The 26,089-nt window shown below is 38.3% G+C and overlaps 1 protein-coding gene across 1 annotated transcript in view; it reads left to right on the top strand.

Annotated features, from left to right (window-relative positions):
* MPDZ (multiple PDZ domain crumbs cell polarity complex component) overlaps positions 1-26,089 on the top strand; it is a 170,639-nt gene that overhangs the window by 128,003 nt on the left and 16,547 nt on the right. The window contains 11 exon segments of the mRNA XM_007465638.1: positions 2,567-2,744; positions 5,779-5,889; positions 10,617-10,715; positions 13,784-13,946; positions 15,732-15,928; positions 17,041-17,132; positions 17,339-17,429; positions 19,634-19,714; positions 23,860-23,952; positions 24,042-24,116; positions 25,254-25,428. Coding sequence (XP_007465700.1) covers positions 2,567-2,744; positions 5,779-5,889; positions 10,617-10,715; positions 13,784-13,946; positions 15,732-15,928; positions 17,041-17,132; positions 17,339-17,429; positions 19,634-19,714; positions 23,860-23,952; positions 24,042-24,116; positions 25,254-25,428 — 1,355 coding nt within the window.

Below are 26,089 nucleotides of genomic sequence, written 5' to 3'. Positions count from 1 at the left end.
CCCGAAAAAAAAAAAAAAAAAAGGAGAGCGAGGAAGCCCCATCTATGTATTTTGGATTCTTAAATATTAAACACAATGGCTAACTCTGCTGATTTTAGTACTTTGCCATTTTACCTTAGGAAATGGAAGAAGTTGGTTCTTGTCTTTCCCAGAATTCCTAGAATGAAAGAAAATGATGAATAGGATTTTAACTAGTTTAAGCTATTCTCACAGATTTGTTAAGATCAAGAATCATGGTGAGATCCTTTTAGACTAAACAATAGATCTCTAGGATCTTAGATTTCTAATAAAGAAAAAAGTGCTGACCAAAGAAAATGTGGGTTTCATCATCTACCTTCATGTGACCAGTTGCCTGCCCTCTCACTCCACCTGTAGTACTCTTTTATCCCAGTCTTTTCTTACTGTGACCTCCCTCATTGCACAGGAGTCCTACCTCCATCCTTTCGTTTCCTCTGGGAGCACCTCAAATGTCAAGTTTGAGGGTATGCTGGACCGTGCTTTCTTCATTTATCTGATGTCCAGTGTCAGCTGACTCCCTTCCTGCAGCTGGGAGTAGACTGCACAGTCTCATTACCTATCTCAGAGCTTTCTACTCAGTATCTCTGTTTGCTTCCAGTCACCTGAGCTGCTCCTTCACCTTGGCCAGACACCTCGCTGCAAATCACCTTATTCTTATATCCCGCCTTTTCAAAAGACACGTATTTTCAACTCATCCATAACTCTGACAGCTATTTGCAATTATCAGATAAGAGTTCATGTGGTTATTATGTGGGTACAGGAAGTACATTCAGGACACAGGCAGTAGCAAGCACCATGGCCCCAAGGCGGGAGAGCATGTCTGATGAACCTAAGGAACAGCAAGATGATATTGTAGCTGGGTTGGAGAGAGGAAAGTGGAGAGCTGTGAGGGATGCATTTAGAAGGTGGTGATGGGATCAGGTCACGGAGGATCTTGTTAGCGCTGCTAACAAGAACTGCTCTTCTTGCGCTGACTGTTAGTTTCTAGGTCTGTGTTGGCAAGACAGACTTCTACAGAGGTAGGCTTCTGATACAGTGCTTGCAGAAATGTTCTCTCTCTTGATTGGGTTGCTAAGCTTAGAAGGTACCATCAGTTTGAGGGTAGCTGAATTTTTTGATGTCTGCAGTATTAGAGCTTCTGGAAAATGGTCCTTTTACATCCATCGGTGCCCCAGCCTGAAGTATGAGTCCAATATTAACCTGTAACAAATCAGCTTCAGAAATACATTAGTACTTATCAGCCCCTATAAAACACATAATTGGAAGAGTATTTAAAATGATCTTGTTTTACTACTAGTAAAACCTTAATAAATTGAACAAATAATATTTGCAGAAATTAACATACGTAACATTTTATTCCTTTGAATTTAAAAAATTGTGTTTACTCTTATAATTTCTGAATCATTTTTTAGTGTGTTAGGTCAGTGGCATTAAGTGTGTTTACATTGCTCTGTAACCATCACCACCATCCGTCTCCGGAACTTTCTTCGTTTTGCAAAACTGAAACTCTGTACCCATTAAATAGTAACTCCATCCCCCACCCCATGCATCTTCTAGCAACTACCATTCTATTTTTTTTAATGTCTCTATGGATTTAACTACTCTAGGTACATCATATAAGTGGAATCATATAGGATTTGTCCTTTATTTCACTTAGCTAGCTTATTTCATTTAGCATAACGTTCTCAGTGTTGATCTGTGTCCTAGCATGTGTCAGAATTTCCTTCCTTTTTAAGGCTGAATAATGTTACTTTGTATTTATATACTGTTTTGTTTATTTATTCATCTGTCCGTGGACACTTGGGTTGCTTCTGCCTTTCGGCTGTTGTGAATAATATTTCTATGAACATGGCTGTACACGTATGTTTTCAGGACCTTGCTTTGAATTCTTTGGGGTATATACCCAGGAATGGAATTGCCGGATCATATGGTAATTCTATTTTTAATTTTTTGAGGAACTTCCATACTTTTTTCCATAGCAGCTGCAACATTTCACATCACTACCAACAGTGTATAAGGGTTATAATTTCTCCATAATTTCTAAAATTTTTCCCTGCCAACGCTTATTTTTTTTTTGGGGTTTTTTTTTTTTTTTTTTTTTTTTTTTGATAGTAGCCATCCTACTGAGTGTGAGGTGGTATTTCATAGTAGTTTTGATTTACCTAATGTTAGTGATGTTGAGCATCTTTTTATGTGCTTATGGGACATTTGTATATCATCCCTAGAGAAATATCTAGTCAAGTCCTTTGCCCAATTTTTGATCTGTTTTCTTTTGTTGTTGAGTTTTAGGGGTTCTCTAGATATTCTGGATGTTCATCCCTTATTAGATTTGTGGTTTGCATATATTTTTTCCCATTTTGTGGGTTGCCATTTTACTTTTTTGATGAACAAAAGCTTTTACTTTTATTGAAGTCCAGTTTGTCTGTTTTTGGATTTGTTGCCTGTGCCTTTGGTGTCATAGCCAAGAAATCATTGCCAAACCCAATATTATGAGGCTTTGCCCCTATACTTTCTTATGAGAGTTTAAAATTTCATTTATTTTTTATAGGGTTGAACTTTGGCGAGAACCAAGCAAATCCTTGGGCATCAGCATTGTTGGTGGACGAGGGATGGGGAGTCGTCTAAGCAACGGTGAAGTGATGAGGGGCATTTTCATCAAACATGTTCTTGAAGATAGTCCAGCTGGCAAAAATGGAACCTTGAAACCTGGAGATAGAATAGTAGAGGTACCCTCCAGTGAGCTTTCTGTGCTAAAACTATTCACCTGGGCCATCCTCTTTACCAAGGGAGTCATCATCTTTACACTGACCCAACATTAGAGTAAAATGTGTTTGCTGTTAAAGCATTTCTTTCTTATTTGTTTGTTTTCGTCCATAATTTTTCTCTTCAGTATATGATGACAGATTATATATCTCGATGCAGAGGTGGGTGTTTGGGGGTGTGATCAACTTTTTAAAAACACACTGGCACTAAGATAAAATAATTAAGTTCAGTTTAAAGAACAAAGCAAATTTCTTGGGGAAATCATTGAATCGTTTAAAAGTATACGTACACACACAGAATGTGTACATCATAATTAATCCCTTAAATGAGATTTTATTTCTAGAAATACTTAAATGTTGTTGGATGAGATTTTTTTAAAGTGAGTCTTTTTAGTAAAGTTTTTATACTAAGATCCTGATTGCCTTTTATATAAATGTCTCCCCCACCACCCTTGCCAATCCAAGTGTGGCTTTTCCTCCATCTCAGTGCTGTGCGCATTCCCCATTCATCACTAAGGGCTGTGTGTGTGTGTGTGTGTGCGTGCACGTGTGAGTTGGTACGTACACACGTGTGTATGCATGTGTGAGTACTTCGTTATGTGTGAGAGAGAAGCGTTTGGTCAAACTGTACCCAATCCCTCAATTCAAAGCTAGGTTTAATATTTTAAATTAACTCTTCTCGCACGAGTCACTCATCATTTACTCAACAAATATTCCTGGAGAAGCTGTTGCATTCCAGGTGCTGTAATAGACTCTGGGCATCCCACAGTAAATAAAACACTGTGCCTGCCTGTCAAGTGGGACAGACTTGACAAGTGATCAAGTCACTTCAGAACAGTGTGATGAATTATTTGATCAGCATAAGCATAGTTTTAGTTTAGGTTAGAGGAAGGGGTAGCTGAACCCAGGTTTGCTGAGTTTCCAGGATTTAGAGAGAAGACTAAAAGAGACCACTTCCAAATAGAAACCGATCACTTTGTTATTATAACAGCCATTATTTTTACTTTGTACAAGTGATTGTCTCTCATTTTCTAAATCCATATAACTTAGGCACTAAAATGCCTTAATTGTGTGGAAGAAGGTTATCCATATCGGTCACAACTTTGAAATGAACATTTTGGGCATTGATCTATTTATTCCTTTATTGATTGTCTCTGAGAGTTGAAGAAGGAAGAAGATTGAGACTTGAGAGAAAGCAAGGGCCATGCCTGGTGTTTTGTTTTTTTTCCTTCTGACCATTTATAAGGAAGAATGATGTGATGGGCTTTTTTTTCTCTCTTCCTGCATCTTTACTTTTCATCGGATGATACCTCAGCCCTCTGTTAAAGGATTCTTTTTTAGTTATAGTACTACATAAAATTTCTAATTTAAGATTATCACAGGCAGTTTATTTTATAGGTACTTCACTATTGAATACCTTTAACCTAAGTAGAAAGAAGTAAGAAATGTTTATAAATTATTTCAAGAAAAGATTAATCATAGTTTTCACCAAAATGTTTGTTTCAGTGTATTAAAACATCCCTTTCAAATTGAAAAGAAAGGATTTTTGCATGTGGTAAAATACTGCTAAGCAACAGTTTGTTGAATGTTGTTACGTGCATGGGCTTTTTTCTGTAAATAAGGTGCCTTAGGCCTCTGTAATCCTGGGGATTCTAGAACATGTCTCCGCTAAGAGTTTCTGAAAATGTATGTAAATTAGAGACCTGAGAAGTATTCCATTATAAGTATAGAGTTCTTTGGACTTGAGCAAAGATATTTAATGTCCTGTTAAATTTTCCCACTAATGGAATATATAGTAAATATAAATACTTTTATTTTACAAAAAGTTAGAAGGCTTTTTTTTTTTTTTTTTTGCGTTACGCGGGGCTCTCACTGCTGTGGCCTCTCGCATTGCGGAGCACAGGCTCCGGACGTGCAGGCTCAGCGGCCATGGCTCACGGACCCAGCCGCTCCGCGCCTGTGGGATCTTCCCGGACCGGGGCACGAACCCGTGTCCCCTGCATCGGCAGGCAGACTCTCAACCACTGCGCTACCAGGGAAGCCCTAGAAGCCATTTTTAATGTGAACTGAAAGAGATGTTGTTATTTCATCTAAGTATCAACATGAGGGAAGTTTTTAATTAAATATAGTATATAATTCTTTTAAAGGTGATAATGTTCTATGCAGAGATCTAATAATTTTCTTTTTCAGAATTATGTCTACTCTGATTTTTCTATTTTGTTGTATATACTGTTCTCTGGTAATTGGAAATGATAAAATTATACCAGTGTCCTATAGTTTTCTGGCAGGATTAGCATTTGGCCTTTCAAACTATTTTCCTTCCTATTCATATAGTGCATAAGCTGAGCTGATCATCACCAAGGCAAGCCATGGTCAATAAAAAGTTACAAAATAACTTTCACTTTCAAGCTATTTATATAAGAATTACTAACAGATAAGCACAATTTCTTGGCTTCCAGCTCCTACCATGTCTACTGCAAAGATTCTTTTGCCAAACTAACCTTACCATAACCTGATTTTTCTGAACATCAGAATTTTGTTTTTAAATTCAAGCTTCCTGTACAGAGAGAAATACACAAAGCCTCACACACCCACTTCCCAAACCACTCTGTAATGAATTGGAAGAAAATGTGTAAAGTGACTTCATGATGAAAGCAGTGCTGCTAGGCAGTTCCCTTATATTATTTCTTTAATGATGCTGATTTATTAATTTAAAGGAACAACTGGGCAATGTAAGGGAAGCAGAAGCAGAGCCTTCATTCTAATTGATTATTATTTCAGTTGATTATTAGAGACAGAAATCTGTGTCCAAAACAAGGGACCACAAGTCTGCTGGACAAATGAAAAGTTCTGGAGCCTCATAAGTACTCTCAATTATTTTTGAATCTGAAACAGATTTTTTAGGAGACTCACCCAGGATCCTCAAAACTCCAGATCGACAAATTGTTCTGTTGTTCTGTAGCTTCTTGAAATGTTAAGCTGAGGCCTTCCATTGCAGGTGGATGGCATGGACCTCAGAGATGCAAGCCATGAACAAGCTGTGGAAGCCATTCGGAAAGCAGGCAACCCTGTAGTCTTTATGGTACAGAGCATTATAAACAGACCAAGGGTAAGCAAACACAAAGGGCAAGGTAGGCATATCCAAACAGTATTCAACTTGGAATCTAATGTATCCAGGGCCAAGTTGTTTCTAGGACCCGAGATCGAGTCTTGAAATCTCAGGAGACTTTTTAGAATTTTATTTTGCTTTTTTTTTTTCCCCATTGAGTTGTCCTGGAAATCCCTTCTACCATGTTTAACAGACACTTGAAGCCTGTTAAAAACACACAAGTAGGATTCATTGGTGGCTCATAGGCATCTAGATGGATTATTATTAGTGTTCACTCTAGTCATAAAATATTTAAGTTGTTAAGAGGGTTGTGGTGGAGTCATTCAGGTTGATAGTCTGTGACGTCTAGTCAAGTCCCTTAGAAGCCAGAGAGATTTCATTTTCTTTATAAATTTATTCTCTGGACAGAATTTCCAGTTTATGCAATCTCATGATTTCCTATGCATGATCTTTAATGTATTTGTCTATCCCAGTGAACATTAACTTTCCACGTGACGGATTTTGTTTAAGCTGTATGTTTATATCTAGTGATTTCATACCTGCTGTTTCCCAGCCATCATCACTGACTGTATAGCTCTCATTACCGTATAGCCCCTGGTGGACAGAGACCTACTAATGCATTTTACTGTCAGTCGTCACAGGTGAACTGGCTTTAAAAAATATTTTAGAAATTCTAAGCACATTCAGTGAATGTTGTTTATGAAGATACTAAGTGAAGCTTTGTGTATTCGATGTGTTGAAAATTACGAAGATGAAAATTATGCCAAGAGTTTAAAACTGTTTTTTTCTATTTCTTCTTTATGCCTCGGTGAAAAAAATAATATTGTCCTGTGCAGTAGCTCTTGACTATTTTGGGGCCACATACCCCTTAGAAAGTTCTTCACATTTACTGCAAAGTTTGCATAGCATTTCAGGAGTTTCCTAGATGTCCTGAGGCTCATAGAGAATTTCCACTTCTGGATTTAAGAACCCCTGTCATACTGAATCTCTTTGAAATACCTCCTTATTAGTTTTTAGGGTTTGTTGTATTTAGAAAGATAATGTTAACACATGTGAGGGAAGTGAAAAGAATCATCGAAAACTTAAAATATGTAATTTTATGTATGATACATTTAATTTTAATTCTTAAAATTAAAAATTTAAGATAGCAATGATCAAGTGAACAGGTTTTTAGATGAGATCAGTAAAAGGAACTTGTCAGTATTCTGTGCCCCGGGAAACAAAGTGACCAGATTTTATCCTATTGGTTTTTCCCTTTGTTGTCAAGACAGGTGTAGCTCTGGTTTGAGTTCACTGTAAGAAATGAAATAGTAGTTCTTAATGTAAGCAGTTATCTTCACATCTGCAGTTTTTAATCATTCAGTTGTTGATTGTTAGGTGATAATTATCCATTCAGATGAGAAAATCTGCCAAATGGTGGGGCTGTATCATCCTGCATTCTTTTCAGATGCTATTCAGTTTGTTTAAATAACTACAGATCTTTCTACATTTGTTTCCATTTGTTGTGTTAAACATAGACACAGTATGATAATGTTGGTAAATGGCTGTTTAAGTTAAGTTAAAGCTATTTTTTGTGTGTGGGTGGGTTTTATTCCTTTTTTTGTTTTATTTTTAATTTCCAACTTCTATATCATTTAGGACAATACTATAAACTGCTGAATAGGATTCTCAGATTACTTTTGAAAAAACTACAAACATTTCTTTCAATGCCAGTCACATTTTCTAATGCACTAGGAAGATATTTTTCTCATGCACCTGGAAAATATTTCTATTTTATTATCTGAGGTATAATGAAGCCTGATTTATAGCAATTATTCCAGAATAAATCTTGCTTAGAATGACATGTGTAGTCAAATGATACGTGACAGGGTTTAGGACATGGTACCCTGAAATACGACACCTTGGCATATTGAATATTTAAACTGAAGTTATTTGAGAAAAGGCAGGTGCTGGAAAGACTCTGACCTCCCCCTTCTCTGCTGAAGCAGGTCATAAGACTCTCCTGAGAGGTCTTAAGGAAAGGAGCATCCTTATCTCCAGATGAGGAGGAATCCTGAGAGGAATCAGAATGAACAGGCCTTGCTAAGTTTCCCCCAGTTAACTACACTTAGCTCATGCTGTTTTGTCCTATCATATTTTCTGTAACTTTCTACTCTTCGTAAGACCTCCTATAAAAACACTCAGACTTAACTATTTCTTCTGGTCTTCATGTCCTTATGCAGGCCCCGTGTCATGCAAAACTTACGTTAAATCAGTATACATGCTTTTCTCTGTTAATTTGTTTTTTGTTACAGAGGTCCAGTCAAGAATCTACGACAGGTAGAGGAAAGATATTTTTCCTCCTCTACATACATATTTTGCTTTGGGAAATTAGAATTAATTTTGCATTTAAGATGAGATCTACGTTGTTTTTAATGATTTACTTCCCTATGAAAATAATGATGTCTCCAGGAATCTAAAGGGAAAAAATTACACATACATAACAGTCTGTTGATGGGAAACGTTTTATTTTTGGATATAATAAAGCTTCAAGAAAAACTTGTACGTAGACTGAAAAGCCAGTCAGTCTCTTTGGCTCTTAAACTGTTCGAGAATTAGAACTTCCCAGAACTAGCCCTGATAATTCCACCAGTATGACACTTCAAACTCAGTCTGACCGCATTGTCGCATTAAAGGGTGGGCCCCACTAATATGGGCCAGAGGATGATTTTGCCTTCCCTGTGCTTCTTCTTAGTTAATAATGTTTCTGTTTTCATCAGCCCTTGGAACTATAAACACAAGTTTCATCACTGAGTTTTTAATAAGAGATATAGTCTGTTTCTATAAAGCCTTCCCTCATAATAGAGTGATCTACTATTTCATTTGCTGTGCTCATCCTGTACTTTTATACTCTCCTATCAGGGCCAAATTCTAATCCTTAAGAGCTGCAAATTGAAATAACAAAAAGCAAAGCCAAACAAAAAAACCAGAGCTCTTTTAAAATATTCCATTTCTCCCCATTATTATTTTGATTTATATTGTTCTACAGAATTATAAAAGAAATGTAAAACCTGACAATTCCATGTATGAGAGGATTAGAAATAATCTACTTTCCATAGCATTGAGTTACTTTGCCTAGGATGTGTGTTTAATCTCTGCCTAGTCATTTCTTCCACCTTAATAAATGGTCATGTTTTTTGGCATTTGTGATCTTCTTTTTTGTAAAGCAGGAGTTTGACATTTTAAATTGAAAAGCAGAGAGAAAGTTGAGATGAGCAGAAATGTCAGTGTGCCCATTTCTTTTACCCATCTTCCTTCTGTAGGAAAAACATTGCAAGAAGAGCAGATTGAAAGGGTGATGTGGCATAAGCTTTAGTGCAGGCGTATTGAGTGAGGATAGTCTTTGTAGAGTGTTCTCTCATACAGGGTGGTGTCACATGACAACCTCTCCCTACTCTTGATGCTTGCCAGTAGGGCTTTTTTATAGAGAGAAGTAACACAAACATTTAGTTAGAGCCAAAATGAATTTTAAACGTCTGCAATTTCCCCTGAAAGATATAGTCAATAAAAGAAAAAGATAGCAGTGTGAAAAAAGAGAAGAATTTATTGTGCTAAGGAAATTACTTTTCTTTTTTTTTCCTTTTTTTTTTACTATGAAAATGCTACATTCTCTCTGGCAGTCATCTTGCCTGTAATACGTATATTCAGCTGCAGTAGTCCAAGCTCAGAGCGTATCACAGGCAAGCCACAAAACCTGTGTGAACACTGTAAGGCAGGACTTCAAAAATTACCCAAAGACTCATAAATTCCCCAGTAATATGGGAACGTTAATAGGAAATTTATATATATATATATGTTCCTAGCTCCACAAAAAGTGGGTAGAATTAGAGAACACCACTGTACAGCAGGTCGTTTCTTTATAAATTGTTGATTTCTCTTTTTTTTTTTTTTTTTTTTTTTTTGGGGGGGTACGCGGGCCTCTCACTGTTGTGGCCTCCTGTTGCGGAGCACAGGCGCTGGACACGCAGGCCCAGCGGCCATGGCTCACGGGCCTAGGCGCTCCGCGGCATGTGGGGTCTTCCCAGACCGGGGCACGAACCCGTGTCCCCTGCATTGGCAGGCGGACTCTCAAACACTGCACCACCAGGGAAGCCCGATTTCATTTTTTAAATTAAAGAATACTTTTGATTGAAGCAAACTTAATATCTAGTCAAGGTATGAAAAGTTTCCTTACTGGGAAACAAGATAACAGAATAATGAAGGTTACCAATGGACTAGCGGACAGATGTTTAATTTGCACTCTGCAACAGATAGACTCTTGTTTCTTTGTTTTACCAAAAAAGCATAATTTGCTTTTAAGTGTAAATGAAAACCTTTTATGGTTTCAATTTTGAAGCATGTTTACTGACATGCATGGAACGTGTTAATATAAGTGGGTGAAATATATGTGCTTCTCTGTCGGTGATAGTGAAGACACTGAGTGAAAACAAAAGAAATTTGGGGTCAGTTTGACAGACTTGATTCCTATGTGTTTTGTGGCCAGATTTAGATTTGAGTGTGGATTCAGGTTGCTAGAGGTAAACCCTGAGTTCTATGCTGTTTGATAAAATGTTGTTATTAATTAATTATGAGATCTGAGAGGATCTAGTGTCGCACAGTTATTTAAATCAGCAATTGCTTTGTCCTTATAAGTGAGTTGTTTTAAGTATATTTCTTTTGCGCTCAGCGCCTCTTATGTTTCCTTTTAGAAATCCCCTTTGCCTTCCTTGCCGCACAACCTTTACCCTAAGTACAAGTTCAGCAGCACTAACCCATTTGCTGATTCTCTACAGTTCAACGCTGACAAGGTTGGATAATGACCGTTGTCTTGCCATTGCCTTTTGCCAATGTTTTGTTCTTTGTTGCTACTGTGCCTTTGTCCCAGTTCAGTGTTTACTAAATTTGGGCAAGGATTAAAAAAACAAAAAACAAAAAACTGTGTGTTTGGAGTGGGCATGCAAATCCTTTTTTGAGCACATTTTCTTGCCAGAACCTATTCATTTTTATAGCTGAAATTACATGGCCCTTCTGAAGAGTAAGGGAGAATCGTGCGTCCAATGCCTTTCCTATATTTTGGTGTGAGTTGAATTTTCAGATACATAAATTTTTGTTAGTTGCCAAATGTATGAGCTGCTTTCACACATAATTTCTTTAAAAACCTTGTATTGGTTTAAATCCTTCTCAGACTTATACAAGGTAGTCCTAAAAGCTCTTCTGTTAGTTAATCAGTCCATACATAATTGTGTATATGCAGGATTTTGTTGAATATTCATAAAGTATGTCCGTGTAAATGCCTTACGAGGAAACATGGAACTGTTTCAACATTTGTAAATCTATACTTGGATATTCTCATATTCTGATGAAATTATAAATCCAAAATTGAAACAAAGACTTACAAGAACTTGTATACTATAATTTGATCGTGAAAGGAAGAAAGCTGTTAATTTTTTTCAGGAAGCATTTTATGAATATTCATTGGATTTTTCATGTTATTGTAATATGGATAACCAAAGATGCTATATCTGAAGGAATATGTTTTCTGTTACTGTAGGCATTACAGAATTCAAGTAGAGTTCTCTTCCGTTGTTCCCCAACTAACCCTTTTGCTCCCACACCATTTAAGGTTTGTCTTAATGTGAAATTTTCACAAGTAAGTGGGTGTGTTACAGTGTGCTGTGTGTGTACGTTATACTTGTGTGCATACATGGCATGGAATGATTTCAAGTACACTTTGCATTTTTGCCAATGAAGGCTAAATGGTCTTTGTTAAAGAGTTGTATTTTTACTGGTAAATTTTAAGAAGTGTCAACAGCAAGCTAAATTACATGATTTCAGTAAGAATGAGAGTATCAGGGATAATAAAATAGAACACCTAATTGCCCCTTTAGTAAATGTAGGCTTGTATTGGCTTTATGATTAATCAGTTATGTTAGGGCACCATTTGAGTTCACTCACAGTATGAAAATGTTCTGCCTAAGTAAGATCCTGAATAGTTTTTAGACAAGCAGGTTTTGTTTGTTTTTAAGGAAAATAACAGCTCAGAAAAGTTATTCAGAGAGTAAGATCTATAAAATATGCATCCATAAATTTATTAAAATTATGGCAAGTTTATATTAGATTTTGTTCCACTTTTTAAAAATGAAATGGGCTTAATTCATGCTTTCTCACATTTTCCATTGTTAGGTAAATTTTTAAAAAACTTTTAACCAGAAAAATTCTAAATTACATGTTCCTTCCTACCCTAGTATGTTTAATGAACCTCCATTGGATCAAATGAAGTTTTTTATTTGTTTGTTTATATTTATTTGTACATTGCTAATTTGAGAGTTTTATGGCACAACACTTGGGAGGGTAACAAGGATTGTTTCCATTAGTAGTTTTTGTCTGTTTGGCCAATGGTATGTAAACCAAACATTTTAATGCAGCAGATTCTGTGACTTGAAAAATCTGTTGCCCCTAAGTGTCTATCAATCAGCTCACCTGTGCTTTGCTGGAAAAATAGTAATTCATGTTTGCCAGGATCATTTTGGGGGTAGCTTAGCATCCGAAGTGTTTTCTGAACCATCAAAGAAAGATCACATTCAGTGCCCTGTAAGTTTCATTTTTAGGTATATTTTGATTCTTGACATTAATTATTCTTAAGTATTTGTACATGCCTGTCATTTAGTGTGTTCTCTAAGAAACATTTCTTAGTCACAATCTTTTTCCAGATATACACATATAAAACAAAATAAGGTGTATCAGAGGGATTTTTATATAGGAAAAAAAAAGGTAAAACAAAGAAGGAAGGAAAAATGTATGTTCAAGGCGTCAGGGACAGCCTGACCGCAATGTTGGAACTTTAGCTGGGTAGCTCTGACCCTTGAGTTAGGTACTCTCTGTCTTACTATAGAAATTGGAGGAGACAACATGATATAATGGAAAGTGCATTGGATTAGGTTAAGAATTAAGCAAAAAGAAGTCTAGTTTCACTGGGTGATTCTGAACAAAATCTTTCACATCTCACAGCCTTGGGTTATTAATCTGCAAAATGAATAAAATGACTTAAGGGCCTTTCTCACTCTAATATTCTGCTTGATAATCTATAATATAAAAATTTGATCAACCGTGTTTCAATTAAAGAAAAAAAGAATCTGATGATACCAAGTCCTTTTTTTTTTTTTTTGAAATAAGACTTGTAGCCCTAAGTGACAGCAAATATACCAGCCAAACTTTGGTATGAAGTATTCAACCCTGTTTTCCCATTTTCCTTAAGGGCTACGTTGGTAAGGGGCCAGTGGTTTTGTCCCTTAAACCCAGCACCCCTGAGATCTGAATTTGTGTGCTCTTCGCTAAACAGTCTCCCTGGTAGATGAACCCTGCATGTGCAATGCTCATTTTCATGAATTTGTTACAAGTCAGTTTGAGAGAGGATTCAGGAAGAAATAAAAAATTCTTTAAATATATTCTCACTAACAAGCTTTGAACTGCTTTGCTTGATTATATGATTAACTTCATTAATTTTTTTCTAGTTTCTTGGAAGCCTTTCCTAGACCCCCAAAATCTTGCCCAGATAACTTTCGAATGAATATTTTTTCCAAAAAAGCAAGTTTGTACAACTTTTCATCTTAAGTTATTTAAGCCTTTAATTCTTCACCTTAAAATACCATATAGCCATTTAATGGATTGTTCTCTGAACATACTATTTTGTTTAGTGTATTTAAACTTTACCTGAATCCTTTCTACCATTTTTTATATATGTATATTTTCCCATTATTTAATATGTGAGATATTTTAAAGCTACTTTTTTTTTTTTTTGACATTGCAGACTTATTTCTTTCCGTTGAGTCTTCCTTCCTTAGACTGCATACCCACTGCATTCTTCTTGTTCCCACAGGCTCCCAGTCAGTCAGAATCCGAGCCAGAAAAGGCTCCGCTGTGCGGTGTGCCTCCGCCCCCTCCTCCAGCATTTGCAGAAATGAGCGAGGATCATGCACAGTCATCGGCAAGTGAAATCTCAGCAGATGTGGACAAAGAGGATGAGTTTGGTTACAGCTGGAGTAAGTTGTCTTTTTGAAATGCGTTGACTTATAAGAGGTATTAAAGTAGCTCTGGGTTTCTCAAGGCTTATGTCCTGGATGAATAAGTATGTTTCACCTTCGGTTATACATGCTGCAGTTTTGTGTGGAAAAAACTGCTGTTCGTTATACTTGAATACACACATTCCTGAGGCATGAAATCATGTTCTTCCTTTTTTTAAATCTGCATCCCTGTTCAAGCCCACTTTGCCACTTGTATGGGAGTTAAAAAGGACAGGGCACTCTCTCAGAAGCTGTACTGGATGAGCCATCTCTTGGTCTCGAACAAGTCGTCACCCCCTTCTAGGCCTCAGATTTCTCACTGTAAAATCTATTTGTTGTTGCTGGTAGAAGAGCCTTGATTTTAGGTATTTTCTGTACTAAGATGGTAACATAGTATAATTGTTGAGATACAAACTTGGGACATTTGGGAAGTTGTTTAACGGCCTCTAAGTTTCAGCCTGGTGATAGCCCCCTTATTAAAATTCAGTTCCTACATTCCCTGTTGCTAACAGTGAATTAGATAATGTTTGAGGAGCCATAATGATGCATAGGAAGCATTCGAAGGCAGGTGTTATTAGGATCATGGGTGTATCTCCGTTTCCTAAGGAAATAAGACATTTTACAGGGAAATATTAAACATTAAGCTCAAAATTCTGTGTCAGTGCTTTAAAGAGTTTCATTTAAAAATGTAATTCTTTCTTTTAAGAATACTATGGTGTATCCTTTTAGGAAGTACAGAGTACAAAATTTGTGCTGCTAAGATTCAAGAAGGAATCAGGAAATGGCAATTTATGAAATTGATGCAGTTAAGAATCAATATAGAATGCATGACATTAGCCAAATAGTAATGTCTTCTAAGAAATGATTTGTAAAGTTTGCAGTTTTCTCAGTGTATTTCTAATGAAATTAGAATGTTTTGCTAATCCATCAGGGTGGCCAGAATGTACTCTGAGGAAAACATCAAATGGAATGTTCATATATTGCCATGTCACAGCCACCCCCAAATTTAATGGCTTGAGAAAACAAGTTATTATTAATCTGTCAAGGTGCTGTGGTTGACTGGGCTCAGCTGGGCTGGACCTCCAAGATGGCTCACTCACGTGCCTGGTGATTAGTGTTGGCCACTGGCTGGTTGTTCATCTGGGCCTGGGGCCACCTACCTGTGGCCTTGCCCTCTCAGATTAAAGAATAAACTCTACCTCTTGAACATGTGGGATGTGAGGTATGAAAGGTCTCATTTAATGACAGCAGGTACATCAGTGTGTGTGGCCTGATGGCTCTGTGCAGTAAGAAAGCCCATCCCCTTTATTCTGGATCTTTGTACCGAGCACCACACAACATGATGTGACATGCCATGTAGATTTTCCTGTGGGAGAAAAGCTTCCACTGACCAGTAAAGACAAGTCCTCTGGATGTTCTGTTCTCTGCAAATGATAAAGTAACTTTCTGTTTTAATCACAGTCTTTTGAGAGTTTGTTAATGTGGATCACTTCTTTGGGCCTGATCACCCCAGGTGAACTGATTAATCAGATACTGTACTCTGCACCCTGGATGCAGAGAAATTCCTCAGAGATTGGGTGCTCCAGGAAACCAGTCTTGACGCCCAGGCCGCCAGTCTATTTAGCGTTTTCTTAACTGCCAAGGATTACATTTTGGTACAAATCATGCCCTTATGATGCCATTCTAAATAACCTTCCATAGTAAAGCGTTTGGCTGTGAATTAGCTCTTACTATCTGTGGGTTTTTTGTTCTTGTTGTGTGTAGAAAATATCAGAGAGCGTTATGGAACCCTAACAGGCGAGCTACATATGATTGAACTGGAGAAGGGTCGTAGTGGTTTGGGTCTGAGTCTTGCTGGGAACAAAGACCGGTCCAGGATGAGTGTTTTTATAGTTGGGATTGATCCAAATGGAGCAGCTGGGAAAGATGGTCGATTGCAGATTGCAGATGAGCTTCTAGAGGTAAGTTCTTGTGGAAAGCACTGAATTTACTCTCGCTGAATTGGTGCAATGGAACCATCAGTTTCCGGAAAATCCACCCGGGTCTCATATGGTAACTGAGGAAACTACCGCTTCTCTAATAAAATAGATACATTGCAGCAAATTTGGCTCTAGACCAAATCTCTACTAACTACAGCCCATGTTCCCATTAACTTCCATTAAAAGGTTGTGACTATATAGCACCAGAAGCAATTTTTGCCCCAAGACAGTAATAAAGATCACACTTCAAATACATTTTTTTGTGTGCTGCATTTTTATTAGGAGCTTTTGAAAAAACCAAATGGCCAATCATGCCCAGGTAATGATACTGATCCACTGAACCTTCTAGGAGTTGAATCCCTAATGGTAGACGTGATAGGGGTGGGGTGCGGCAGGGTCAGATTTGAGGCTAAATAACAAACACAGTAATTCAGCCCGCCAAGCAAATAAACTTGTGGACCATACTTTACAGTATTAAAATTGTGTTTGCTTGATTTGTTCGTCCTCGCCTCCTGTAGGCTGGGATCCATGTGTCTTTACGCTGCTTGAACCATGCCTCGTGTGTTTCCCTGTTGGCTAGGAATGCTCAGTCAGCAGTGGCTAAATGACAGGATGATTGGCAGTTTCCATTAGGTACTGTGCTGCTTAAGCACATTCTGCTGCCTGAACCCTGAATCCCCCGGCACTGCTTCTCCCAGTGGCCTATTCCCAGGCCTTGAGTTCTGAGATTAATTAGGAGCCATGACAGTCAGGGCCTTCCCAGGATGATCTGTGCGGGTCACAGGTGCTTCCACAGAGCCCTTGCTTGGTACAAAGCACTCTAGCAGCTTGTTGCCTGCCTGAATACTGTCCTATAGTCAGTCCAAGTGGTGCCTCTTTAGTCCATGGAGATCAGACTACATGCATGTTATTTTAATGTTGGCTTTAAACACGAGCTTTTCTTTTCTCACCATCAAAGTCAGGTTCATGTTCTAGGAAGAAAAATATATATAATATTTTAAAGGGAGAAACAAATGTGCTTTTCATTAGATAGGATGATCAAAATGTGTGAAATTAAAATTCTAGGTTCAATTAATGATATTTATTTCTCATAGATCAATGGTCAAATTTTATATGGAAGAAGTCATCAGAATGCTTCATCAATCATCAAATGTGCCCCTTCTAAAGTAAAAATAATTTTTATCAGGTGAGCATTTTTTTTCTGGTTTATTAAATATTTTTCCTTTGCCTTTCAATTCTGAATTCTTCTGAATGAAAATAAAACATATATAAATGTGTGAGTGTTGTACTTCCAGGTCCCAGAATTTTCTCTAATAATCTGAGTCTTCAAGCTAAAGAATGAAAATCTTATGAATGCTCATGATATGATAGGTCAGTGCTTTTTTCCTTTAGAAGTAAAGATGCAGTGAGTCAGATGGCCGTATGTCCTGGGCATACAGTGGAACCTTTGCCTGCTACCTCAGAGAATCTTCAAAATAAGGAGGTATGTAGCTTATGCTTGTTTTTCTGGGAAGATTTGCTTGATACACCACTTATTAATTCAGCTAACAATTATAGAACTCTTGCAGGGATATAAAAGATAAGTAAGTCATAGCCTTGGCACCCAAGATGTTTATACCCTCGTATAAGAAACACTCATGTAAATAAGCATACCGCTTACATGAAGGCTACTAGTAGAGTCTGCAAAGGGAATAATGAAGGTAGAAAAGGAGTTGGCGGTTTTACCTCTGGAGGGAAAGCGAGAGTAAGACTTCATAGGGAAGGATACACATGAAGTGTATATTGGAAGTAGATGACTTGGGGGCCGTAAACATTGCAGGCAGAGCACATGGATTGAGGACTGGCATGGAGGCTCTGGCAAATGAAGAGAATTGATAACTACAGAGTGTTACTAACAGTGGGAGGCAGGGAATGGGTAGGGTCGGATCATGGGGATCATGGTGAGACGTTGTCTTTGAGGCCATGTCTTTGCACATTCAAAGAATGAAAATTATATTTTTTAAAACTTCTCTGGAAATGGTGCAGAGAAAAATCACAGGTTGCAGGGCAGAGAAGTTAAGTTAAAGGGAGTAGGAACGTTATTGGAGTAGTTCAGGGGATAGATAATGAGGGCCTGAACGAATGCAGAAAAAAAAGAGAGAGAGACAAGAAGAAGTGGTTATGTCAGATATTTAGGACCCAAACTGACATTACTTCATCCCTAACTAAATATACTCAGTGAGGAAAAATGACTGGTTGAGAATCTGTTTATCCAACAAATATTTGTTGAGTATCTGCCTTGTAATAGGTTCTGTGTTTTGGGCTGAGAATAAACTGGTGAATGATACAAACTAGAGGTATGAGGCTTCCAGTTATCTGACTTAGTGACTCGGTAGATGGCTAACTTTCATTAAAATAAAAAAGAGAAGCAGATATTTGTAAAAAAAAAAAAAAAAAAAAAAAAAATAGAGAACATTCTCTCTGAGGCAACTTAGGAATGAAGTGCCTGTTGGAAAGCCTGGTAGGAGTGTCCATGGAGACGTCTGGTGTAGAGTTTAGAGATGAATACCCATAGAGGCCGACTTGGGAGCCGTGGGAGCTGAGGCTCTGGCCTATGGCGAACATTTAGAGAAGAGGGCCCAGGTCAGAAATGTGTAATTTCAACAGTAAGGAGGAAGGCTGACAAAGAGAGGTCAGAGGAGAAGAACCAGGCGGACATGTTGCACAGCAGCTGAGGAGAGCCCCGTTGAGAAAAGGTATCTTCCACAGCCTTGAATACTGCAGGGAGCTCAAGCGAGAAGGTGAATAGAGTTCTTTGGATTTCCCAATTAGGAGATTATTAGTGATTTTGAGAAAGCAAATGATGGATAAGAAATTAGGAAAGATGAGGCAGTGGCTAGAGGGTGACAAAAAATTGAGTTTTTGGTGGGAGTTTTGTTTTGATTTGGACGTGCATTGGATACATGCTTAGAATGATGAGTAAAAGGAGATAGGAGAGAGAGAAAAGCTTAAAATTAGAGGAACCATGATAACTATCAGTGGGAAAAGGCATAGAAATGGAAGCGCTCTTCCCTAAATTAATATCTATACATTGGGTTTTTCTGTACATAAGATGCAGAAATCATTGTCTCATGCTGGTGAACTAACTCACTGATCATAATGGTGAACTGAGTCAAGTGGTTTTTCAAGATTATAAGGGATAAAAATTTATTTTTATAAATTTTTATAAAAAATTAAAAAATATAAAAATTTTTATAAATTTTAAAATTTATTTTTACAATATGAATTGTACCAAATATGTCCCTTAAGAAAATGGATTTTAGTAATTTTCAGGTAAAACATTTAATAGCTCCTAAATACACTTGATGACTAGCGCAGTAAAGCATAGTGAATGGTGCCTCTGCTGGTGTTCTGTGTTTCAGTACTTGCACCGTTTGGAGCTGGGTTGTTGTTAGATAGCACTGTGGAGTAAACCCAGGCAGTCTTGAGGAGCACCTTGTGTCTTTGTGCTCCAAAATAATTCCTGTCTAATCACACCTTATTCATATTTTAAAGAGAATATAATGTTCATAAATGTCATGAAATAATAAAATAGTAATAAGGAATTACAGCATATGAAATAATTTTGTTTAAGTAGCCCCTATATTTAAACAAACAAAACTACATAACACTCAGTTGCCTATTTTGTCATTTCTTTCCCTCTGTCAGGCTGAACCGAGTGTTACTACTTCTGATGCAGCTGTGGACCTCAGTTCATTTCCAAATGTGCAACATCTGGAGCTTCCCAAGGTAAATCTGCTTTGAACTGGAGTGAAATGATGTGACTTCCTTGACACTGGTGTTTTAATTCACTGGTTCTCAAAAATGGGCTGCATCAGCATCACCTGAGAGCTTGTTAGAACTACAGGTCTGTGGGCCCACCCTGACCTCCTGAATGAGGAGCTTTGGGGGGTGCCCCCGCATCTTATGTTTTAATAATAAGCCTTCTCTGTGATGCCAGTGTGCACTAAAGTTGGAGAACCACTGTGCTAATTGATACTTGGGCAGGGACCCAGCTTTTCCTGCCTTTATGATTATCCCAAGGTATGACATTTAGTGATCTCTCCTTTGATTTATTTACCAAGGGCCTGCTATGGAGGAAATAAAAAGAATAAAGAAACGGAAGTTATTGTCTGTCCTTCTTGAAACCGAAAGCTCAAATAACTAGAAGTCTCACCGATAGGCATCCCTGAGGTATTTGCTTTTGCAAAGATCTGAGCCTTAGGTTCAAGTGACCACTTAAAAGAAGTGGTTTGTTAAACGGATGTTGAACAGCACCTGTAAATGTTTTCAAGTGCTGCAGGCTCATGCTGGAATGCAGGTGGGCAGTGGATGAGCAGAGTAGAAGCAGAAAGAGTAGTGACCTGCTCAGGGAACAGGAGAGGAAGGGAGGAGGTAGGGTGGTGGGATAGAGGGATTGAACATGAAATGCTGCAGCAGAAAGGGGTGCTTCTTCTGCGACTCCCCAGCTCCAAGGCGTCCAGGGCAGCAGAGGGAGTCTGTCTGGATTGAATCTTTGTTTCATCAGGTCCAGACTTCACACATTGTGTGGTCTTGCTTTGCCTCCATTTTCTTACCTATAAATTGGAGGTGATAGTGTTACCTCTGATAATACTGTAATTATAAAGATTAAGTGAGTTGTTTATAAACTGGTGGGCGTAAAGCCTGGCATGTGATCAGATGTTGTTAAGCATTTAGTGGAAAAAAATACTGTGACTCTTCTTGATTTCTTTTTTAAAAAATAACTCTACCAAAATGGATTGCTCTGGTCTCATATACGTTTAAGAGAAGTCATCGTGGGCAGTTTGTGTTGTGGATAGAGGGAAAAGAAGTTATTAAAGCTTTTTCTATCAAGAAGTCCATACACTTCCATTCAAGAATCCCTCATTCTATTGCCATTTTAAGAGAGAGTCGTTTGAGGCAGCAGGGGGAGAGGGGACTGGATATTCTAGTGGAAGTCTCTGAGTTTGTATAAAGGAGTACGACGAGAACGGATGTTAGGTAAACAACCAGCAAATGCCGTCTATACTTAGTAAAGTACTTTTCTGACTACAGTTAAGTGAATAGACAATAATAGAATCAAATCTCAGAATTGAGTACATACAGTCATGGTAGATATAGAGTATTACTTATTCAAACGAATATTTATTTGTGGTAGTAGGAAAGAGCGTTGTTGTGGAGTGTCCCAAATAGAGGGTAGCTCAGTTTTTTACATTTGGCATCAGCATTGAGACTTGTCAGTCTCATAGCACGTTGACCTTCCTATTCAGTGTGCCTGATTCTTTGACCACTAGATCAGAGTTCGGGGTTTCAAAATGCTGGCAAGTTTAGGCACTTTATCTGAAGTCAACTTGATTATATCCTGTAGAGTTATAAGTAGAAGGAATGTGTGTGTGATAACAACACTTTTGCATAGTGTATCAGGCTTTTAAGCCTTTTCTTACTACACATGATCCTCACAGCAAACTTGTAGTTGGCAAGAATTATTTTCCCTTTTTTTGGAGATAAGAAAATTGAGGTTAAGAGATAGGTTAGGTAACGTATCCAAATTTCTAGAGCTAGCCAGAAAGGAAATTACACCTGAGCTCTGCTTTCCCTGAAAGTGTGTGATTTTCTCTGTATACACGTGAAAAGAGCAGTGGCAGAGAGGATGCACAGTGACAGTCGGAAAGTCATCAAGCATTAATCATCATTGCAAAGCCACAGTGTTGATAATCTTTAAAATGATGGTGAAGGCTTATCTCACTGTCGTGATCTTAAATGTCTGGTGGCAACCTTTGCTCTCATGTATACATTTCAGAGAAACCATGGCAAGATTCCCTTTTCTCTCTTTTGCTTTCCATCTCCCTAGGTGCAAACTCTAATGAGAAAGGTTGCTAGCTCTAACCAGAATGAAATGTGTAAAACGCTGTGGTAATTTTGTTCACGTAAACGTTAAGAAAAGGTAAAACCCAATGTTATGGAACACTTGGTTTTCATTTAAAAAAAGTGTGGAAAATATAGACAAAAGTAGGTGTAGCTCTTCTAGCTTTGGCAGGTTTTCAGTGCAGGTCTTCGGGTTCAGAATTGAGAGAATTTTCACTCTGCACCACATCAGAACACGAGTATTTGAAGTAACCAGTCTGGGTATTCAGCCCCAGAAAGGACAGCGCGTGCGCAGTCATGGCAGTCTGTCCGCTAAAGGAGGAAGGACAGCAGAAAGGAATGAAGGGGCCAGTGTTAGCGGTTATCTCTAAGCTGTAGGCCAGAATGAGGAAGAAGGAGGATACTTCGGTGTTGAATCACTTAGTTAGCCAGTTACACAGAGCTAGATTCTCAGACGTTGTACAGTCATTAAATTGTTGAATACGTTTTAGTTCTCTAGATGTTTTGTTAGAGTTACTAGAGATATGTTACTGGATATATATGCTAAAGATACTAGAGATAGTGGACATATGGGAGGAGTGAAAACATTTGACTATTTATTTGATGGAGGAGAAGTTAATCCCATTAAAATAATTGAAAGTTTGCTTAAGAAGAGATTTCTTAAGTAGACATTTCTCTGAAGCGGATATACATGTTGCCAACAAACACATGAAAGGATGCTCAACATCACTAATCATTAGAGAAATGCAAATCACATCTACAATGAGGTGTCACCTCACATCAGTCAGAATGGCCATCATCAGAAAATCTACAAACAATAAATGCTGGGTGTGGAGAAAAGGGAACCCTCTTGCACTGTTGGTGGGAATGTAAATCGATCCAGCCACTATGGAGAACAGTATGGAGGTTCCTTAGAAAACTAAAAATAGAACTACCACACGACCCAGCAATCCCACTACTGGGCATATACCCTGAGAAAACCATAATTCAGAAAGAGTCCTGTACCACAATATTCATTGCAGATCTATTTACAGTAGCCACGACATGGAAGCAACCTAAGTGTCCATTGACAGATGAATGGATAAAGCAGATGTGGCACATATATACAATGGAATATTACTCAGCCATAAAAAGAAACGAAACTGAGTTATTTGTAGTGAGGTAGATGGACCTAGAGTCTGTCATACAGAGTGAAGTAAGTCAGAAGGGGAAAAATAAATACCGTATGCCAGCACATATGTATGGAATCTAAAAAAAAAAACAAGGTCATGAAGAACCTAGGGGCAAGACGGGAATAAAGACGCAGACCTACTAGAGAATAGACTTGAGGATATGGGGAGGGGGAAGGGTAAGCTGGGACAAAGCGAGAGAGTGGAATGGACATATATACACTATCAAACGTAAAATAGATAGCTAGTGGGAAGCAGCCGCATAGCACAGGGAGATCAGCTTGGTGCTTTGTGACCACCTAGAGGGATGGGTAGCGAGTGTGGGAGGGAGGGAGACACAAGAGGGAAGAGACATGGGGACATATGTATATGTATAACTGATTCACTGTGTTGTAAAGCAGAAACTAACACACCATTGTAAAGCAATTATACTCCAATAAAGATGTTTTTTTAAAAAAAAAAAAAAAAAGAAGAGATTTCTAATAGTGGATTTTATTTTATTTTATTTTATTTTTTTATTTTTTTGCGGTACACGGGCCTCTCACTGCTGTGGCCTCTCCCACTGCGGAGCACAGGCTCCGGACGCGCAGGCCCAGCGGCCATGGCTCACGGGCCCAGCCGCTCGGCTGCATGTGGGATCCTCCCGGACCGGGGCACAAACCCGTGTCCCCTGCACCGGCAGGCAGACTCTCAACCACTGCGCCACCAGGGAAGCCCTGTAATAGTGGATTTTAGAACAGTTTTCTTTTCTAGCCCTTGGGTAAGAAGACAGTGTTCAGAAGTTTCGGTCACATACCTTTCCATTTGGATAATTTTAATCTGTTTCATGTTTTCTGAGTGTTTCTGTTTTTGCTTCTCTAGGATCAGGGGGGTTTGGGCATTGCCATCAGTGAAGAAGATACACTCTGCGGGGTCATCATAAAGAGTCTAACAGAGCACGGGGCAGCAGCCAGGGTGAGCCTTCCCTCTTCTCACTCTCAGAAAGTGGTGGGGAGAGAATTCTTTCTGTAAATTCACTCAAAATCTTCCATGTTTCCATCTAGGATGGACGGCTCAAAGTTGGAGATCAGATTTTGGCTGTAGATGATGAAGTTGTTGTTGGCTATCCTGTTGAAAAGGTACTTTTCCAAAAGAAAGCAGATGATACCGTAAACTCATCCTTGAACATGGCTAAACGTGTGTGGGGAGGGGGGGTCAGTCATAGGGAATCAGAGCTGTGTAGCTATATATTAGACAGATATCTGCAAGGAAGAAAAGAGATTCTTTGGAACTCATTTAATTTCTACTTTCTGTTTTCCAATTAAGATGATGTTAAGGTATTTTTTGTTACCTGATAAATTCAGGATTCAGTCAGCATTTTTGATAAATATCATTTGAGTTTTTCCTTAGGAAAACTTGGAACTTCTAAACAAAGGTCAACTTAGTATTAAAACTAAAGGAATATTTTTTAATGGATGTTTACTCCTATAAAATACCCACATGTATATTGCTTTATAAATAGATTTTAAAACTCAACCATTAAATGTATAACTTTTATTGGGGTTAAACAGTTATTTGTGCCTGAGTTTCTTCCTCCTCAAAAGTGATGTTAATACCATACTTACCAGGAGTCTCATTTGAGGCCTTTCATAAGTGCTAGGAAAAAAACCCTATTTTTCTTGAGATTTGGAGTGTCAATGTTTCCATTTCTACATTGGCCAGCAAGATGCTTAAACCATTTTTAAATTCAGTTTTAATAATTGTATGGGTTTGATCCTTTAACTCACATGTGTATGTTCTGACTTGCCATTTGGCTTGATTCTTCTGTTGCACAGTGTTCCTTATCTTGCTTTTAACCTAAGTGTTTCCATATTATTAAAAATGTTTGTGTAAGCTGCTTCACATTCTCTGTAGAATCAGAAGTGGGTAAAGCACTCCATATGTCTTCAGAGGTTGTAGGAATCCAGAGAACTGGGCAGTATTAATTAGAAATGTAAAAAGTTGAAAGCCCGTTACTTATATAATGAAGAATATGGTCAGAACTAGACTTATAGCAGAAATTAACTGTGGCCTTAATCAATATCAGGGAATTGGAGAAACTAGAAAGGAACTGCAACCATTCTTGCTTGACCACTCAAGTCCTGACAGGGAAAGAATTTGCCTCTGACTCTTCTCTCAACCATAGATGGTTCTAGATTCCAGCTATAATAGTGGAAATATAAGTCTACTAATTTGCCTGTAAATTTTATTTCCCCTCTAAACCAACACCCTGCCAGTTTATTAGCCTTTTGAAGACAGCGAGGACAACAGTGAAACTGACCATTCGTGCTGAGAATCCAGATCCCCAGGCTGTTGCTTCAGCAGCTGGTACAGCCAATGGAGAAAAAAAGAGCAGCCCCCAGTCTCTGATGGTCCCGCCGTCTGGCTCCCCGGAACCGGAGCCCATCCGAAGTAAGGGCTGGTCTCCTGCTAGTCCTGTGCATATGACGCATTCAGACTCAGTATCGGGTCCCTGTGTGGGAGCCACCTGCCTGTATGTAGCCCACTGCTTGAGAGGCTGTAGTCAGGGAGCCTGTTGGTGAAAAGGTGGTATAAAGCGAGGGGCTCCTGAAGCAAGAGCACTGGACTGTGAGGCAGGGGATCTGCCTGCTGTACATTAACCATCCATAGAGCCTTGGGAAACCCATGCAGCCACCCTGAGCCTCAGCTTGCTCATCTCTAAGACAAGGGAGTGGTACTCTTTGCTCTCCAAGGATCTTTTGCCAAGGAAATCTGTGATTCCAGGTATCTTACTAATACATTAGATACACCATTTTGTACATTCCTTTTTTTATACTACTGAACAAGTAATTTAACTTCCCAAAGCCTCAGTATTCTCATTTTAAAATGGATACAGTGATACCACTTCACTGGTGTGAAGTCAACATTGCCTGGCACTACATCAGACTCTTAAAAATGCACATATATGTAGTTGATATGAGTTGTATCCTTTGAGTGTAAATAGTAGATACTGTCAAAGTAGATGAAACAGTTGTATGTAGAGCACGGAATGAAACTTTTGTGTATCATTAAAATGCCAGTCTAGTATATTGAGGCAAATTATTCCTTTGAG

This window comes from Lipotes vexillifer, unplaced genomic scaffold (genome assembly GCF_000442215.2).
Source record: "Lipotes vexillifer unplaced genomic scaffold, Lipotes_vexillifer_v1.1 scaffold31, whole genome shotgun sequence".
In the NCBI taxonomy this organism is placed as follows: Eukaryota; Metazoa; Chordata; class Mammalia; order Artiodactyla; family Lipotidae; genus Lipotes; species Lipotes vexillifer.
The sequence above is the reverse complement of the archived record's forward strand: the minus strand, read 5'-3'. Positions and strand labels throughout refer to the sequence as shown.